Here is a 20,086-nt window from a genome sequence, read left to right as displayed (position 1 = left end):
TCACTGCCCTCCTGTTCTTAACTCTTACCTTGTTGTATTTCTACCATGCACGGCTGCTTCACACTCTGATGGATGCTTGTGTTTCCAACAAATGCGCCATAGAGAACCAGAAGTGTCTCTTTGCTCTGCTCTGCTAAAAATATGAGCCTATAGTCTTTTTTTGGTTAAAACTGCAGATAACAGATGAGCCAGGCAGAAAGACAGACGCAGGAACAGCATAGAGGATCGAGTCAATGTTCAAACTAAAAAAAAACCTGTCCAGACTTATTTTTTGTTCTTTTGCCATGTCGTTAAATCGTTAAAACACAAAGACATTGCCCGGTGTGACATCACACACTGGGACACTAATATATCAGTGTTGTTTGGTTCAGTGTAAAAGTATAAAGGTGCAGTAATGGCGGAAAGTTTGTTCCGGTGCTTTTGAGCAATCTCTGTGTAAAACGGGACACTGTCCCCGTCATTCCCTCCCCCTCTCTCACACACACTTTTTATTCTCTCAGCCCTGTTACTGTAAGATTTCTCAATTTTTTAAAAACATGTTTGTGGTTTCTCTTTTACTTGTCCCCCTTTTGTTTCTTGCTGATCATCAATCCAGAAAACCATTCTTATCCTGTGTGTGCGCGTGTTTGTGTGTGTGAGAAAGAGAGAGAGCGCGAGCGCATGTGGGAGAGAGAGAGTGACCTGGCCACTCTAATTTTAGCAGCTGTGCCACTTTCCAGTGCCCAAGCACTGCAGAGCACAGGGAACTTGATGTGTCTCTGTGCTAAACTTACCTTTTGTGTTTGGCAAAAGAAAAAAACTACTTGAACACGGTTAACAACCTGTACTGGGATTGTACCGTTCTGTACTGTAACGCTTTCATTGTTAGACTATTCATAGAAAGTATGTCTGCATGTTCTGATCTCATGCCATTTAGGAGCCGACAATGTTTCAAAGATCCAGGTAATTATCTGTCGTCATTAGTTAATGTGTATAAAACAAGAGGAACAATTTTGCATCAACATTTAATCACACCTGGTAAAACAATAAACGTATCACCATACAAGAAGCAAAACCACCAATTTCTTTACTAACAGGTATATCAACAACACTGAGTGCATTTTGCTGAATGCAACATCTTCCCTGCATTTCTCTGGAGCGTTGGAGCATGTGTATAAAATAGCTAAGGGAGGTAGAAGGAAGTAGAAGATGATGAAGTATCTTAAAGGAAATGCCTTTAAAGAGTTTTTGATGATTCGACCTTTCAGATAATTTTTATTTTTGTGATGTACAGAGTAGATAAAAGAACGGTATTAAAAGAGTGTCTCTGTGTGTGGGGATGTCACAAATCCAGTGACGGTTAAATTTCACTGTTCAGCAGTGGCATGACACAGCGCTACAAGGCACCCGCTGTGTGCTCTCTTTCTCTACAAACGCTCTCTTTCTCACACATACTAGTTTTCGGCTTCTTGTTTTGTGCACTTTCGTTCTTTCATTTTGACCTTTTATTATCCTGCTGCTTGATGGCTGCTAATCAACATCAAGTTTGTGGCGAAGTTCTGTTGCCCTCCACCAATGGTAATGGTTGAGGCATAACAACTGTTATTTGTACTACTAAATATCATACTTAACTGTAAGGTGCGAAATACTCAGCTCCTTCAAGCATAGCTTTGGTCATCACCACAAAAAGATAACACAGAAACCAGTTATGTTTTGTTGCGTTTAAATCATTAACTGGATGATCAGAAAAAATGGACAGCGGATGACAACAAGGGCTGTCATTTAAACTGATGGTGATTATACACATATTTAGTTACTGTAAATATTAGTCAGTGTGGTATGTTAGCAAAGTGGCTGTTGCATACATTATTACCACTGTAATATTTGTCCTTGACTTCTTCAGATGTGAGAGCTGAGCATAAGTGATGCATATGCGCCCCAGAGATCTGCTCTGACAGTCTTCTATTTACAAATTTAACACTGTTCGCTGCAAATCTTTATATGTGGCTGAAACCTCCACTTGAACTCAATGTTGAACTAAGTAGATTATTTTCTTTTTATCCATCCAAGAGAAAGAATAGCTCTATCCCTCTTTTCCTCCCTGCGTACATTTGTTGTGCTGTCAGAGAGATGTTCTTTGGCAGTTTGTCCCTCCTGTAGATTATTGTGGTACCAGCTGTCTTTTTTCACAAGGCCTAATGCCATTGCTTAGTTTTTCTTGTATTTAATATTTGCCCTTAGATATTTTCAATATACAAATTGATTCCCAGTCCCAGCCACAGTTACTCTGTCATTCTGTGGAAACTTGACTCGTTGGAGGAGAAAACTCTGAGGCATTATTTCTCGTTTTTCAATTATACTGCAGGTGTACAGGAAATGACTCGCGCTAATTTGCAGTTTGGTTTTGACAGTTTATTAACATCAGCATTTATTTTGGGAAAACAGGGGGGTGTCTGCCTATTAACTTTATCCCTTTCACAGCCCACTGTCTCTATTCCAGAGGGGTGATGCAAAGGCTGCTTCCAAATACTGATTTGGGCTTCAATTACCATGGCAACATTTGAAGCTTCAGAATACCCAGGTCACCCTTATGAAAAAAACCCGAAAAATCACTCTTTATTCATGCAAATATAAAAATCAGTTTGGAACCTGAAAGAGCCAACGATTTGTAAAGTGAAACGCTCATTGCTTTAGATTTAGTTTCTTTAGATACATGTACTCTTTTCATTTCTGTTATGTACTTTGCACTATTTCATCGTAAGATTGTCCAAAAAAACAAATGGTTGCATTGTCAGTTCAAGGCCTCAAAACTTACAATACAAGAATAATCTTATAGCTATATCTTAATACAAAAAACCTGCAACTACATCATACTGTAGTATTTGTTTGAAATAAAAACCAGAATACTCTTAGCCCTGCTTTTTCTCTGTTTCTAGGTTTGTGTTTGTGTTTGTGTTGAAATCATTTTTTCTAAAAATATTCTCTTTTATGTCTTTTATTTGCAGAAAATTTGTTTAAAGCCCCCCTCCAGTGAAAATCCAGTTTTTAACCTTGTAAAAATCTCCATGTTGTGTTTTTCATGTGCTACGAGACATATCAGGGACAGCATAAGCAGTCATCTCCATGGCTGGACCTGCCTGCTTTTTAACTGCAGTGTACCATGCAGTGCATGTAAGACATGCTGAGCAACACGTTTTCAGTTTGGCAGGTTTGAGACGTCACAAACCTAAGGAGCTAATCCTGTTAATGGGCTGCAACATCTAATTGATTAAATTGATTAAAATCTGTGATTAAAATAGTTGGCAATGAATTTCATCATCGATTAGTTGGGTCTTTGTTATCCTGCACGGCATGCGCTGTGAAAACGTCGAGGAGTGAATGAGGAGAATCCGTTTGTTGTGCAGTGCTGATTATCCGTCCGCCTCCGGTGATAAAGCAGCGGAGGATAGTATACCGTGGTAATAAAGCTGTTAATAAGCTAACTAATTAGCTAATGCTAACTCTTGTTAAAGCTAATGCCCAGCTTCATTAAACCACCATGAAAACTAACAGCGTATTTCTGTCCTTCAAGTTGTGTTTAAATTTACTTGTAATCATGCGTTTGTCAGAACGGACACTAATCTATCGCTAATTAGCTTAAATGGGATGGGAGAGACTCTGGAGTATAACATCACGTTATGGAGTTTTTTAATATTTCGTGCCATTGGTCAGAGACTGACTTAAGTGAATATTTTATTTATTCACAACAGAAACTTGGGCAATATCTGAATAAATATATAATGGTTAGTTACATTTCCCTGTAATACTCAGTTCATGGCTGCATCCTCAATGTCCTTTATTGTAGTGGCCTTGTCTGTACTTTTCTTTTTCATGTGAAATGATTAAGTAAATCAACAAGATACTTATTGAGTTACATTATTGATATATTAACATTGCACTGTACAAGAAAACAAGATCTATTTTTTGTTTGGAATATAATGCTCATACTTAAGTTGAGCTTTTTTTCTTTTTATCCGAGTAATAATCGATTAATCATAGAAATAATCAGATTAATTGATTATCAAAATTGTTGTTAGTTGCAGCCCTAGTGCAACCTATAGCAACCACTTCTGCGATGCGCGAGCCAGATGTAACCGTCGTCGTTATTTTGCAATCTCACTACTGACGACTAACGTTAACGTTACTACTACTAATTACTAAATTTCAAGCTAGCAAAGTTTCAACAAGTTTCCACTAAACGATGGTAGAGACGTTTTTTGTTTTCGTGACAGAGGGGTGATTAGAAATTTGCATAGTGGGCGAGGACTATGCAGATTCAGGAATTTTTAATGAAGGAGAAGGAGAACATCCTTTGGGAGGATTTTGAAAGGTAATTAAACATAATTTGCAGATAAAACAAACCAGACACAATTTATTATTTCAAGCATAGCATTTTGTTTATCTTAAAACATGACTGGAGCTGGTCATTAAGATAACCAAAAGATGCAAAAACAAATGTTCTCCAGACCTCGAATAATGAAGAAAACAAGTTCATGTTAATTTTTTAACAACAGAATACTCATATTTTAACTTGGGAAACTTCAGAAGTCAATATTTGGTGGAATAACCTGATCTTTTATCACAGCTTTCATGCATCTTGGCATGCTCTCCACCAGTCTTTCACATTGCTGTTGGATGACGTGAGGCCATTCGTGGAGCAAAAGTTCGAGCAGCTCGGCTTTGTCTGATGGCTTGTGACCATCTATCTTCCTCTTGTTCACATTCAAGAGGTTTTCAATGAGGTTCAGTTCTGGATTGGGCTGGCCATGACATGAAGAGAGAACATTTAGAGTGGTCTCTTATTTTTTTTTCCCAGATCTGTACGTTATATACTTTAGGAACTTTACGTTTGCATATTTTTTCTTCTAACGATTAATGAGAAATTAATTGATACACTCATGATTAACAAAACAGATTATTTATTGCAGCCTAATCTGACATCACTGCTCTTGCCAGAGAGAGTGGAACCTGATCCTTGTGTGGCTTCTAGAAATAGAGGCAGAGCCAGAGCCCTCTGTCTGAATCAACCTCCTCTCATGCATCATCTATAAAGAACTACAAGCTCACACTCTTCAGGAGCGCAGTGGGAAATGTAGTTGATCATGCTAATTTGTATTTTGTGGCACCCTGAGGGAAGTCAGGAGACAAATGAGAGAAGGAAAGAAGAGTAAAAATAGAGACAAGTCCTGATTCTCATCCATCTCCTTCGTTGGCGGAAAAGAATTAGCATCCTCATTAGCATACAGTCATAAATAGGATCACATGCTGAGATGAGAGACTGGAGTACAATACACTACGAGTGCCTGAAAGGACTGTGTGTGTGTGTATGTGTGTTTTGGGGGGGGGGCTCTGCATCATAACAATAGTAGAACGCCAGCAGAGAGACCACTCCTCTTTACATTGTACTTGTTATGTAATACATGGTATAACAGTGTGTGCGTCTTACCAGTTCACTGCCACATTATAAGACACAGAAGCAGTTACTATTGTGTGTTTGCAACATGTGCTTAATATACGTCAGAGAGTTATTTAATAAGTTATAAGGTCTCTGATAACTTGTTAAAGAAAACATTGAATCTTCTTCCCTAAAATACAGGTTGACGATGAAAATGAGGAGAAAGTCATTGGGTCACAGCCAGAACAGTAGAAAAAGAGGCTCATATAATAGCTTCTGTGACTTGTCTGGGTCATTACTCACAAAAAGCAGACCTCTGCTCTGCCTGAAGGACAAACTCTGGCTCCATTTTTCCACCTGTGTGTGTTCAGGTTGAGATGTGAATTTAATCACTTGAGGGACTTGTGCATCTATATACAGAAGTTGTTTGAAAAAGGTTTTCACTTGTATCTCCTGACAGCCATTCATTCACTTCTGACAGAATATTAGCAGCACAGCAGGGGGATCTTTGGCACTATCACACCCATGAAATCCAGCTTGACATTTATTGGGTGCCAATTTATAGTTAGGGTTATAGCTATGGGGCTTTTTTATCCAGGAATTCTCACGCTAGCCTTCCAGTGTTCCTTCCATAATTCCAGACAAACCAGTATGTAAGACAGCTCAGACCTTGTGTGCCTTTCCAGAGGATTTTTTCCCAAGTAAGAGCAGTTATAAGCAAGCCAGCGTTAAGCAAGTGTTAGAGTTATGAAGCTACTTGATGTTCTGCCACTTTTGTGTGATTCATCACTAATATGTAGTGTTCTTGCAGACAGATATTAATAAGAAAAATAGGAAAATGTCAGAGATTATTAGTCTAAAAGTAGGGAAACTGAGCTGAAGTGACGAAATAAACTGTATTTTATTCATTTTTTTCAGATCACAGCATGTGCTGGCCTCTCTAATTGTTTAATTTAGAAAATCTCCTGACTGCGGTTTGTGCAGAAGGTGGAGGGAATTTTTAACAGCTGAGATTTCTAAAATGAAAACATCCAGTTAGTCAGGGGATGATGCACAGGATTAATACAGTTCAAAAGAGTTGTTAAATGGGTTCACTCAGGTAATACATTTAAGCCGTGCCAGTGGTGTTGCTCTGATTGTGGTGTCAGTGTGCCAGTAGGTCTAGTAGAAACTGGTGGAAGGAATGTTGTTCCAATCTTGACTTTGATGATCTCGTGCCATAATCAGGTCAAGGTTTTTTTCTGTAACACAAACCTTCAAAGCTTGTAGCATTAAAGGGCCAGTTTGCCGATTTTCAACCTCAGTCCTATCATGCTATTATGGGGAGCTAATGCCATAATGGTAGAAAAACAATGGAGGACGCTATGCGCTTCTCCAATGGGCCCTGGAAAACCGTCGCCAGACTACGTAAAACACGTCGTGTAGCGGAGGCCAGGGAGCTTGCTAAACTATACTTCCTCAATCTAGGATGCCCGCCTCCGATGTCTGCAGTGTTTAGTTGAAAAATAAAACACATACCGTAAAATGTAATCATTTGTTCCATGAGCTGACTTAAATCATGCCTGCTCTCCTGCTTTCCCTCCCAGACATTCCACATTTATAACTGAGTCATGTCTCGTTCAAAATCATCGGGTTTGACATGTAGAATGAAGTTTTTTTACACAATCCACCCGTATATTATCGTTGTATTTCCCATTCTGTACTGCTCTGAGACTTTGCTGCAGCGAAAACAGTAGTATTTTACTCCTGCTGTGGTGGGGGGCGCAATGCACTCTGGGTGTTGTAGGAATGTAGAATGGACGAAACCACAAGCTGTTTGTACAACTTTCTCCACAGCTATGGCGCCAATTTCAAATATTACTCCTATCAATTACAGAGAACACCAGCTTTGACTGACATTGGCTTTTTCCCGGGGTGAATTTCTCCTTTAACATCGGCTTCAGCCATATTTTTTGTTCATACTAATAAGCTAATGTCCTGCTATAACAAACTAAACATAAACATTACACCTGCTTTATATTGTCATTGTGACCATTTAAGCATACTTGTGGTACCTTTTTTTACACTACAATGAACACCTACTGGTAGATGTAAAAACTCACCAGCTGTAACTGAAGCTGATGAGAACTGAAGTGGCCTGTGGCGTTAAACGCTGCTTCACCCCGTTTCACCTCTGCTACAGTGAGAGCTACAACAGCTCTTTGTTTCTCCTGAACTTCCCCTCAGTTTGGCCTCACTTTGTCTCACCACTACTGTTCTCCAACCACAGCCGCGGTGCTTCCTCTTGTGTTGTTTGTGTGTGGTGTGTGTTTCTCTGTGTGAGTGACTTACTGACTGTTTTCTCATGATGCAAGCAATCCAAAATGAGACTCGATCTCTGTGAAATCTGCAGATCTGCAGATTACCAGGCGGCAAAATCTGTTCTGTTCCAAATAACCTGCCCTCGAGAAAAAAATCCAGTGTGATCAGCTGGAGAACAGATATACTTTTATTTTTCTCTCATTCAAGCCTCTTTTTCTTTTAATTCTTCCCAGGTTTCAGGAGAAATGAGGAGATGAGAGCGATGGAGGTTCTTCCCATCCTCAAAGAAAAAGTTGCCTTTTTGTCAGGTAAGATTATGTGTGTTTTGTGTGTGTGTGTGTGTGTGTGTGTGTGTGTTTTGTGTGTGTGTTTTGTGTGTGTGTTTTGTGTGTGTGTGTGTGTGTGTGTGTGTGTGTGTGTGTCTAGTCTCTAGTCTCGCAAGTCTAGTCTAGAACTTCGACTGTCTAATCATAGTAGACAAGGCTACTTTGCATATATGCACAGCTTGCAGGTATTCTGCACACATTCTGCCATTGTTTGTTTCTCTGGCTCTCCCTCGCTCTCTCTCTCTCTCTCACATATGCACACACACACACACACACTCACACACCATAAGGACATAATTATAAGCTGAACACTCTGCCTGTAAAATCTCAAGGGGTCAGACTGAGCCCCAGACACTCAACCCTTGACTCTTTTTCTCACTCATACATGCACGCATGTACTTCACACACACAGACATCCCTTGTTTAGTCAGCAGGACTACGGAATAGCAAACTACTGCTTTGTCTTTGTCCCTTCCAAGGAAAGCACAGCCATATCTGACACACACAGACACACACACACACACACACACACACAGACACAGACACCGACACACACTAGAGTCCTGCCAGGGAAAACTCACAGGAGGCCGAGCTGGAGACAAGGACTGCCAAGAACATCCAGCAGGATTATTTGTAAAACACGCAAAGCATTATTCAGCTTGTGTGTGTGTGTGTGTGTGTGTGTGTGCGCGCACCAGAAAGGGAATGTGTGTTATCGTCACACATATCTATGTACATCCAAATGCAGATTAAAAACACAGTTGTCCAGCAGACCTCAGCAGTATCAAATGGAATAACAAAATGAAATTTATGTTAATTAGTGTGTGCGTGTTTGTGCGCGTGTGCAGGTTGTGTATTCATGCCGCTTTGGTCTCAGCAGCGAAGGTCATAGGCAGTAACACACTGATGAGGACCATGACTCAGACAAAAGCACTGAAATTCAGAGAAAGAGAGAGAGAGAGAGGCAGGTCGACGTTGCCATGGAGATGACTTACTCTCTGCTACTGCATCCCATAGTAGTCGCTTGCGGAGTAATTGGCTTTGAAATGAAGGAGGGAGGGGGGTAGAGGACAGACCACTGGTGAAAAGGAGGGTAAATGAGCTAAGCCTATTATCCCAAATCTGGCCCCTTAATAAATCGGCCATGTTCGCCCTCACTCATGTTTGCCTGTTTGCCACGTGAGTGTTTGATTTTCTCCTCTGAGCAGCCGGGTCGGGCCCACAGGCACACAGCAGCCTGACTGAACTTACTAATTTGTGTGCTGAGCGCAGTCAGCCTGTGTTTACAAGTTAGCACGTGAGTGGAGCATCTCTCTGCTTCGGCAGCTGGTCAGGAACCAAAGCTAAATATCATTATTATTATTATTATATATAATTCATAACTCTGTCTCATTATTATGTACATACAGAAAATGTTATCCAACCAGCAATTTAAATGACAAGATAATATTTTAAAGGTTGGATTCAGGATATGAGGCTGTTAAAGGCAGATATACTGTAAACATGGAAATCCAGAAAACATTTATTTAGCCTTTATGTTTGAATTATGTAAAAAGGTTTTATAGTTTGATTTATTTGTATCGTTCTAAGCCACGCTAGCACCCTAGTTTTAGAGATGGCATGGCTGGTCCTTCAGTTGAAACATCCCATGAGGATGAATCCTACAGACTCAGCTGATCCCCTGGTGTTTGATCTAACAGCATGTTGACTTCTTAACATTTCCTGTGAAATATCTTCTTAGCATCTTCTTGATCAAGGTTAATGTAGCCATTCATGTCCATCTTCAGATAACATGTAGTCGTTTTGGTGATCCAAACTTCCTCTTTTCATCCGGTCAAAATGTCAGTGTGTCGAATACTTTTGACCAAATAACTGCAAACATTATCATCAACGTCAGGCGTACTTGCTATTAAGGAAATGTTAGCCTGCTAATATACTTAAATGATGCTAAAAATTATAGCTGCTTAAACATCAGCATGTTAGCATTGTCACTGTGAGCTTGTTATCATACTAGCTTAAGCATTTATGTGCAGCATCAAAGAACCAATAGCTCAGCTGTAGGCTCTTGTTTTCATTGCATTCAGACGTGAAAACAGATCACAAATAAATGGAATTCAGGCTGTGCGACTGATGTAGAATTTTTATAGACGAAAACATTTAGGTACACAGACATACAGAATAGCTCTAAATGTATGTTGTGTTTAAAATTAAGCAGCATTAGCTTGAATTTGTCTCTTCTCTCTTATATCGTTTTTAAGTATATGAGGTTTTTAAAGCTTTCTGTGTTACAGTTGTCTGGTGTCTTCCTTGTAATAAATAGCAGATAAGGATTCAAATCAATTTGTTAATCTGTTGCCAGAGTGTTTAATTCAGCAGGCTCAGCATCTCATAATTGTTGAGCCTATCACTCATTTCCTGGATTAGCCATCTTGTTACTATGATGACTGTTATAGTCCAGTTAGATTTTTGCAGATTTAGTGTCATGAATATAACACTCAGATCATTTTAATAACTTTACAACATTTGCTGTTTAGAAAAACATGGTGATTTGTTAGATCTCCAGTTTTGTGAATGTTTTCATTGGTGGCAAAATGGATGTAAATATACTTTTGTATGATCTGTCATGTTCTCGCTCTCATCTGACTCCCTGTGTGCGTGTTTGTGCACACAACTTTTGTGTCGCCTCAGGTGGCAGAGACAGACGCGGAGGTCCGGTGTTAACGTTTCCATCACGCAGCAACCACGATAGAATACGAACGGACGACCTGAGGAGACTGATTGCCTACCTCGCTGGAATCCCCAGGTGACACCTCCTTTACCTCTGTTTTCTGCTGTGCACTTGAGCACAGTATCTATGTTTGCGTGTGTGTTGTCATTCATCTTAAGGGAAGGAGAGGCAATGACACAAAACGAAGCCAACACCCATAGCAAGTGGAAGAGGCCCCGAAAGACACGTGAGAGAGCTAAGATGAGCATGTGAGGGGGTGAGGGAGCAATGGAGAGAGAAATAATTCAAGACCAGTTAGCTTGCCGCAGCTTCTTCGCTGCCAAAAATCAGTTCTAGTGACATGGTGAGATGCTAAGACAGAGAGAGAAAGCCTGAGCTAAGAGAGGGATGTATAACAGCAAACAAATGAGGGGAGGAAGGAGGGATCAACGGAGAGAAAGCAGTGCAGAGAGGGAGGGGGGATTAAAACTGACAGAGAGGGAGAGCGCATGTGTGAGGAGGTGTGTGTAAGCAAGGGAGCGAGCAAGGGAGCGAGCAAGTGTGTGTGCGTGAAAGCAAAACAAAGTGTCGCAGTAGCTGAGGCAGTGCAGCAGCAGTAGCAGTAGTTACTGTGGACGAGTAGCTCCTCGCCTCGCAGGTAAAACATCGTTCCGCTCCAGCTCTCTATTTACCTCTCTGTCTCTTTAATCTGACGCATGTCTCATCCCTCCATCTGTCCTAATCCATCCATCCTGTCTCTGTCTACTCTCATCTCCACATCAGTCACTACGTTATCTCAGTATGGTTTAAAATTTGAGTAAATTCAGTCATTTATCTTTATTTTTACTTTTTAATGTCCTTAAGGCTTCTGTAACAGCACTTCCATCATGCCATGTTTTGCATATCTTCATAATCTCTTAACCAGTGTTAGTTTTTGGAGACCAGAGGTGTTCTATTTTGGGAAAGGCAACATCTGCAGACAGCTGCACACTGGCTATCTACTGACATGCTGTTACAGGGGGAGAGGGAGAGGTTTTGGTAAAGGATGGAGGTATTGAGAGATGCAACAATAGATGGGTATTACAATAAAAAAATTAAACAGTCTATAAAGTGAAGGACCAGATGGAGGGATGATTTTTAAAATGCATAAAATCATCAAAGGGAAAAGAAGCAGTCCAGGTTTGTGAATCTTTTGTAAAAACAATTTAGTTAAAAAAATACTTGTAACAGTTTTGCTTCTCAAATGAAGAGAAACAGTTATTTTTTGTAATTTCCTATATAATTCTATCAGATTGTAGTTTCAGGTGTGTGCAGTAGATGCAGTTCATTTCTGTGTGTAAGGTTATGTGATAATAATGCCGGCCCCAAAGGGAGATCATGTTGCTGATGTACAAATGTGCTGATTTGTATTTTTATACTTCTGCACACATTTGTGACTCACTCGTCGCAGGTTTTCTGTGTGGGTGTGGGTGTGTGTGTGTGTGTGTGTGTGTGTGTGTGTGGGTGCGTGGGTGTTTGTGGGGGATGTGTGTTTGCTGCGTAGGCTTCTCACAGTATAGAAAATGCGTCATCTCACTGTTTGTTTTGATTCTCTTCTTTTTTCCATCTGTGTCTCTCTCTTCTCATTTCGTCTTTCTCTATTCCCTCCATCCCTCTCTCATCCTTTCCCACGCCTGTCATCTGTCTCCTCTGTCTCTGGATTATGCTCTCTCCAATCTCTTAATGCCCCTCCCTCCCTCTCTCCCTCTCTCACTCCCTCCCTCCCTCCCTCTCTCACTCCCTCCCTCCCTCCCTCTCTTCTCTTTAATTCCTCCCACTCCCGCCAACCTCCATACATCCCAGCGAGGAGGTCTGTAAACATGGCTTCACGGTCATCGTTGATATGCGCGGCTCCAAGTGGGATAGCATCAAACCTCTGCTGAAGATCCTGCAGGAGTCGTTTCCGTCCTGCATCCACGTCGCCCTCATCATTAAACCAGACAACTTCTGGCAGAAGCAGAGGACCAACTTCGGCAGCTCCAAGTTTGAGTTTGAGGTAGGAAGAGAAAACCTTAAGATTCTGTTTTGTTGTAATGAGAAGAAACATTTTTTAAACTGTTTATGTTATGGGCACAAGTCAAACAATAATTCTGATCAAAAACCCGGAATACGTTTTATTTGAAATTGTCATATATTACCCTACATGACGGCAATAGATGTGAATGTTTACCAATAGATAATTGCATATATTATGTTAGAATTATGGGAAAGGCTGCAGTTCAGATGTGAGGCTTTTAGTCAAAGCTACAGATCACTTACGTAATTACATTCTGCTGTTGAGTTAATGATAGACTTTGCTATAGTACATATAAAGCATGCTGTAATAAGTTGGATATGGAGAAATTAAGTCCCTCAATTCTATATTTGCCAGTTTTAACGCAATGAGTTAAAAAAGTAGAACAAAAGTCAACCATATTTCCCCTCATTTGCTGTCAGCTGAATTGTGATCATGGCCGCAGCAGCCAGCTGAGCTGCTCATTGTCAGCACATTTCATTATTTTCCTCCCCGCTGTTTTGGATGCATACATCTCCAGCCTGCTGTCTACCAGCGGAAAAAAATCATTGCATACAACCTCTGAAACGAGCACACCGCAGTTTGCTGGGATCAGTGTTTGCAATGCAGACGTTCAAACATAAGAACACATTATCACATCTAATATAGTGATACATTTACAGGAACAGGCTTATTTTTATGCCCTGATTGTTTGTTAATTATAAATTGACACCAAAATGTGCCCCAGTGCGCTCTGACAAACACTGGATCAACAGGGAAAATACAACTGCATGGGTTAATCAGTGCGGGTTGTTTGCTTGTGAAGTAGGGAAGATGCCTTCATCTGATTAGAAGACTGTCTTGTAAATGTCCTCTAATGAGGACTAGATTACAACTTCCCACCCTCTGTTTGATTTGTCATTATAGAACACTGCTTACTTTCATAATGATGAGATTATCATTCGTAGCTCAGAGACTTGCATCGATACAAAAACAAATCGTGTTTCTATGTACAGTATGTGCTTGGATTCTTGTACAGTGTGTTAGTGAAGCAGTGGTGTGGAAATAGCTCTGATTGCTCACATGGCTGTACACAAACAGGCCCACTGTAGTCTGATGACACCATATTGATTATTTGAGAGAGGAATAGGCAGATGCCACAGGGCAGGTTACACTTATCCACAAGCTGTCCTGCTGTACAACATGGGCCACACAGGCATTGATTGGATCCCCTGCATGTGTGTCTGTCTTCATGTTAAAACTACCTGACCTGATACTGTTCATTTATTAGGAGAAGTTGTGCAAAATTGAATGCCTGAGTAAACTGGTCTACCACATCCAGCCTACACACCACCAATACACTCAAAGCATATACATTATCGATTGTTACTGAAGCAAGTGTGTGTCTGTGTGTGCGCATCAAAGATTTTCTCTTCGTTTGGTAAAAAAAAACAGACGTAGGACTTGTCTCTTTTCCTCCTCTCTTCTCTGTTTGAATTGGATGGGATTGAATCAAAAAGAAAGGAAGCAGCGAGCCAAAGCACAGTGAGCCGACTGCAACCTTGACTTTTATTGTTGATGAATTGCGTTGTTCAGTGTTGGGAGTAAACTGTACCCAACTGCCCAGGCCGACTCTCCCTCTCACCATTTAAGAGTTCAAATCAATTTACTTGAACAACAACAGCAAACACAGAGGCATCAGTACTTTCCCCTGTTAAGGGCCACCGTGCTTTCTTACCCAAGGACAACAGTGCGTGTCTGCTTTGTTTGGCCTACACAAAGCTATCTAGCTATCGTTCTGTCTCCATCCATCTCTGGCCATGTGTGTGGGGGTGTTGTGCGGAGGTGGCTTAGCAGAAACATAGAGGCACTGAGACCGAGCAGGGAGACATTTCCTTACTGTTTCTCTGAAATTGATATTGTAATATGCAGTTGTTGTGTGGAGAAGATTTGATTGCACTTAACTCTGAAGTAAAGGATGAGCAGAGGTGATCAAAGAGAAATTGTGGCATGGTGTTTTAAAGGTATGACAAAATCAGGGTTTTGAAGTCACATAAGAAAACAGGTTGTGTGTGCATTTCTGATGGTGGTAAACAGTTGATGCTGAAAAATAGTGAATGTTGAAATGTGTTTAAGAAATGTCAGGGCGCTGGTTTAGCGCAGCAGGTTAAATTGCCTCTCCCATATACAAAGGCTACAGTCCTCGATGCGACAGACCCGAGTTTGACTCCCACCCTCGGCCCTGTGTCGCGTGTCATCCCCACGGCTCAAAAATAGACATTAACTAAATAGTTTTTGCTAAAATACATTTTTTTCAACCCTGCTGTCATTAAAAATGTAGTGAAACAGAGGTCGGCCTTTTGTAAATAGCAAAATTTTTATCGGCTATGAAGAAATTCTTTGAGGAAAGAGGACAGATTAAAAGCATTTTGCTCTCAATTGACTGAAATTAATTTAAATCCAACTAAACCCCCTTCAATCCCTCTTTCTCTCTCTCATATTATTTTCCTCCACCTTCCTACCCAAGACCACCATGGTGTCACTAGAGGGCCTTACGAAGGTCGTCGACCCTTCCCAACTGACGTCTGACTTCGACGGCAGCCTGGACTACAACCATGAGGAGTGGATAGAGGTGAGATCAGCACCCTTATCCTGTCACTGAAGCCCAACAGCCTGATTGGAAAATCTCTTAAAATCCTTTAAACCCCCAATGACTTTAAAATGAAGAAGTGCTTTGTTCAGTAAGCAGAGAACAGGGTAAGAAACCAAGGGGATGAATTGAATTAAGTGAAGAGTAGCAGAGAGTGTTGTGTTTGAAGCTGTAGCAATGTCAGGGGTAAAAGGAGTCTTGTTATATGCAGAATGCTTCATTTAGTTTTGAGTAATTTTGAGTTGGAAAAAAAGCCACATTCTCTCTTATAACATCCTGGCCCCTTTCTGAAATGTTTTTTTTCCAGGTGCGCGTGGCGTTTGAGGAGTTCTCTGGTCATGCCACCCAAATGTTAGCTCGACTAGAGGAGATGCAAGAAACAGTGTCACGGAAAGACTTTCCACAAGATCTGGAAGGAGCCAGGCGGATGATAGAAGAACACGCAACTCTGAAAAAGAAAGTCATAAAAGCCCCGATAGAGGAGCTGGATACGGAGGGACAGAGGTAAGCACATACATTCTCACTCTGGGATTTTTTGATTTTTTGTTTCCTGTATGACAAAGGCAAAAGATGGAAACTCACATCATCTTCTTCCAAGTCTTAGTCCAGCCTTCCTTAAGCTGAATAACATTTCTGATGCAAGCAGGTGTGTAAATACAAAACACACACATAGTGAAGAGGGTGTAAAACTGAAGAGAAAAGACAAGATGGGATTTTTATACCTTCTGATACTGAAAAGGCACATTATGTCAAAAGGTGCATTTTCCAATCTTTACTTCACTTCTTCACGTTTGTTCTGAACAACAGAGACCGACACTATAAATACCTTCCAGAAGAGACTGTGCACTTACATCCCCATATTAATTAGATACTAGCCCCTTTTACACTGCCAGTTCAAGGAGGGTTACATTCCGTCTTCTATGAAAAACGCACGGAGGTGGAATAGTGGGGCGAAAAATCAATTAATAATAATTCATTTTACAACAAAATAGTTCTGATCAAGTCCACCCAAGCCCCTAACTGAACTTAATACACTATCAAGCTTTAATGTATATAAAATATCAGCAGTACACAAAAAAAAATTCTATTCAAATGTAATATTATGTTAATCTTACTTCTGTTGATGTGATTTTTAACACGTCAACAGAAGTAAAGAAAATTACAGCAAATTACAAGCATGAGTAATTCAGCTTTGATATTCAAATAAATCCATCTCCAGGTTGCTTCAGAGAATCCAGAGCAGCGAGTCCTTCTCCAACCGTAATGGCAGCAGCGGTGGCAGCGGTGGTAGCAGCAGTAGCAGCAGTGGGATGTGTAATGCCGACACCCAGGGCCTGGTGCCTCGGATCACCCAGCTGCTGGACAAACTGCACTCCACGAGACAGCACCTCCACCAGGCCTGGCACGTCCGCAAGCTCCAGCTGGATCAGTGCTTCCAGCTTCGCCTGTTCGAACAGGATGCAGAGAAGGTTGGTTGGTGGCTTGTGCCAGGGTCATTCAGCATGACTAGTGATGTAGTGGTAATCTATAACCACAGTTGTTAATCACTGCAGGGCATACAGCTGCCAATATAACAATAACTTAATTACACCCACAGAGAAGCATTGAACTTGTGTCCTTTTAATTTCTTTAAACAGATATCTTACACTTAAATAAAACAGAATGTAAAACTAAATGGCTTCGCCCTTCACTACATCCCTGAGTAAGAGAGAAAGAGATGGAGGATACTGTAGCTCATGCAGGAATGAGCCCCCTACTCTGGCTGCCACCCTGAGAGCTGACAGGTGATGACAGCTGCAGCACAAAACAGAAGATGAGGGGAGAGAAATTCAGAGATCCATGTTTGAGTGAGTGGAATAAAATAGCAGGTTGCAGCAACAGGGAGAGCTGCAGTCTTGGATACACTGCAGTAGTAGGAGCTTGTTGCTAGGACACCATAGGCCACGAGTTGTTCTCTTGGAGAGCCTGAGAGGATACTCTTAATACAGGCGGTCCATTTCTCTGTATTCTGGCCTAGAAAGATGACAAGTATCTGCGTTTCTGCAGCAGTACACATACACACTCAGGTGTCTCAACACAGCTAAGTGCCAGCTGTTTGTTTCTACCTGTTCTTGCAATGATATGTGGACGTTAACATTGAACCTGTACCTTGTGTGTATATGTGTTTCTTTAGCTCGCTTACTTTTTATTCCTGTGCCTCTGTCATTCTCCGTGCCTCAGATGTTTGACTGGATCATGCACAACAAGGGTTTGTTCCTGGCAGGCTACACAGAGATTGGCAACAACCACCCCCACGCCGTTGAGCTGCAAACCCAGCACAACCACTTCGCTATGAACTGCATGGTAAGACACACACAAATACACGCATGCACACTCCTTCGCAGCAGGAGGTAATTCTTGTCCGCCCACTTGGACTATCAGGTCCATGCCCTGTACTGTGTAATCATATAGTTATTGCACTTAGCATCACCTCTAGTACTGTGTTTGAGTGTTTGTTTGGAGCAGCCTCTGCTTTTGTGCACTTGCACATTTTCTGTGTGTTAGCAGCAGTACAACCAGGTATTGAGTAATCCTATTCTTTATCCACAGTCAGCCTTATGTAACCATTATAAAACTGTAGAGAGGAGGAATCAATCTAGCAGCTAGAGCCCTCAGATGAGAAATAATGGCACTCTTTCAATTGCTCTCACCTCAGTCTCTGTCCCTGTTTTACTTGCAGTGCTTCATTTACTCTCCCCTCAAGCCCATCGCCCCTCCGTCTACTTTTTCTTTTTGAAATCTCTTCATTTTCATTTTATTCTCACCCAATGTCAGGTGTTTAATCTACCCACAATCCTTTGCTCAACCCTCTCTTTACTTTTCTTCCCGTGTTGTGCAGAACGTGTATGTGAATATCAACCGCATCATGTCAGTGGGCAACCGGCTGTTAGAGTCAGGTCACTACGCCTCCCAGCAGATCAAGCAGATCTCAGGCCAGCTGGAGAAGGAGTGGAAGGCCTTCGCTGCAGCACTGGATGAACGCAGCACGCTGTTGGAGATGTCAGCCAGCTTCCATCAGAAATGTGACCAGGTGAGCTAGCAACAACTGTGGTAACGTTGATTTGGAGCTGCAACTAAAGATTGTTTTATTAACTGATCAGTGTTAATATGAATATTTTGATGATTAATCATTTGATTTACGAAATGACACAAACTGTGAAAAATATCCATCACAAGCCGAGTGTTATATTTTCTGTTATATTTAGTTTGCTTTTATGAGTAAGTGTTCCAGAATGAAAGACATTTAGTTTGCTATTATAGAAAACAAAGTACAGAAAGGACTTTCTCCTAAACAATTATGAGTACTTAAAAGATGAATCTCTTATCAAAATTGTTGCAGAATAATTTCCTGGCGATAAACTTATTGATGAAGTAAGGGATAATGTATAGGGAGCAGAAGGGAACCCCCAGCAGGTCTTGGATCATCCTGAAGGGGTTCCTCCACGATAATAACCTGCTCACCATACATTATCCCGCTTATTACACAGTTTTTAATCACAAAATGAATTATTTGACACAATATATTGATTTGGAAATCATTTTATTGAATATAAATGATTATCTTTCAATTTTAAGTTGAAAAATATTCTGTAACAGACTATGAGAGCTGCGTCCATAGCAACGGTTAACTCTGTAGCCTTTTTAAAATGAGCTAACCAAGCTGGAAAAAGCTACTGTGAGTCAAAGCTGGTGTTCTCTGTAATCAATGGAAGCAATAATATTTGAAACTGGCACCATAGCTGTGGAGAAAGTTGTACAAACAGCTCGTGGTTTCACCCATTCTACGTTCCTAAAACACCCAGCATGCATTGCGCCCCTCACTCTGAAAGGAACGGCCCAGCGAGAGACGCTGGAGTGAAATACTACCGTTTTGCTGCAGGCATCGGGTCAGAGCGGTACAGAATCCGAAATACGACGAGAATATACCGGTCTCTTCAGGTCTGCAGTCTCTATTTCAATTTTGAACGAGACATAACATCGGAGGCGGGCGTCCTAGATTGAGGAAGTGTAGTTTAGCAAGCTACCTGGCCTCCATCAAATGGTGTGTTTAACATAGTCTGGTGGAAGTTTTCCAGGGCCCATTGGAGAAGCGAATAGTGTCCTCCAAAGTCACAGAGTGACATTTTGCATTTTTTTCCTACCATAATGGCATTAGCGCCCCATGAAAGCATGATAGGACTGATGTTGAAAATTGGCGAACTGGCCCTTTAAAATCAGCTAGCCAAGCTGATGGAAACATTTCCTCTGATGGTGTCATTGGCATCATGATGACATTTTCTTTTCCATTCACTGTCTTTATACGCTGCCATATCCCGTATTGTGTTCCGTTTAACGTTTACTTTATGTGCCGTCTTCAGTTTTGTAGTTCTCTCTGTTGTAGCCCAGTTTTTGCATTGTTAAACTTTTATTGCTTTCTCTCCGCTGTAGCTGTGCCCGACTGATGAGTAGTCCTTATCTGTTCTAACAGGCAGGTGGCTGTAGCTTCATATTTAGCATTTAAACATTAGCCCAGTAATGATCTTCATATCAAACTCAAGAAAGCTAAGAGTTGTAAATTAATTCAGTGAAAGTCACATGGATGTACCTTTTTTTAACCAGCTGAGGTGTTGACCTTCAC

General features: G+C 41.1%; 1 protein-coding gene across 4 annotated transcripts in view; it reads left to right on the top strand.

Annotated features, from left to right (window-relative positions):
* LOC138608714 (triple functional domain protein) overlaps positions 1 to 20,086 on the top strand; it is a 76,768-nt gene that overhangs the window by 26,013 nt on the left and 30,669 nt on the right. For 3 of the 4 annotated variants that reach the window (XM_069681275.1, XM_069681274.1, XM_069681273.1), the window contains exons 3-10: positions 7,948 to 8,022; positions 10,729 to 10,843; positions 12,590 to 12,782; positions 15,307 to 15,411; positions 15,737 to 15,933; positions 16,649 to 16,898; positions 17,650 to 17,772; positions 18,308 to 18,499. In XM_069681275.1, coding sequence (XP_069537376.1) covers positions 7,948 to 8,022; positions 10,729 to 10,843; positions 12,590 to 12,782; positions 15,307 to 15,411; positions 15,737 to 15,933; positions 16,649 to 16,898; positions 17,650 to 17,772; positions 18,308 to 18,499 — 1,250 coding nt within the window. Of the gene's footprint in view, positions 1 to 7,947; positions 8,023 to 10,728; positions 10,844 to 11,273; positions 11,406 to 12,589; positions 12,783 to 15,306; positions 15,412 to 15,736; positions 15,934 to 16,648; positions 16,899 to 17,649; positions 17,773 to 18,307; positions 18,500 to 20,086 lie in introns of those variants that run through there. The other variant, XM_069681276.1, reaches the window with a different exon arrangement.

The sequence above is a fragment of the Semicossyphus pulcher genome, unplaced genomic scaffold (genome assembly GCF_022749685.1).
Source record: "Semicossyphus pulcher isolate SPU_LCO1_2020_fin unplaced genomic scaffold, fSemPul1.0.p SCAF_5, whole genome shotgun sequence".
NCBI classification, from domain to species: Eukaryota; Metazoa; Chordata; class Actinopteri; order Labriformes; family Labridae; genus Semicossyphus; species Semicossyphus pulcher.
The sequence above is the reverse complement of the archived record's forward strand: the minus strand, read 5'-3'. Positions and strand labels throughout refer to the sequence as shown.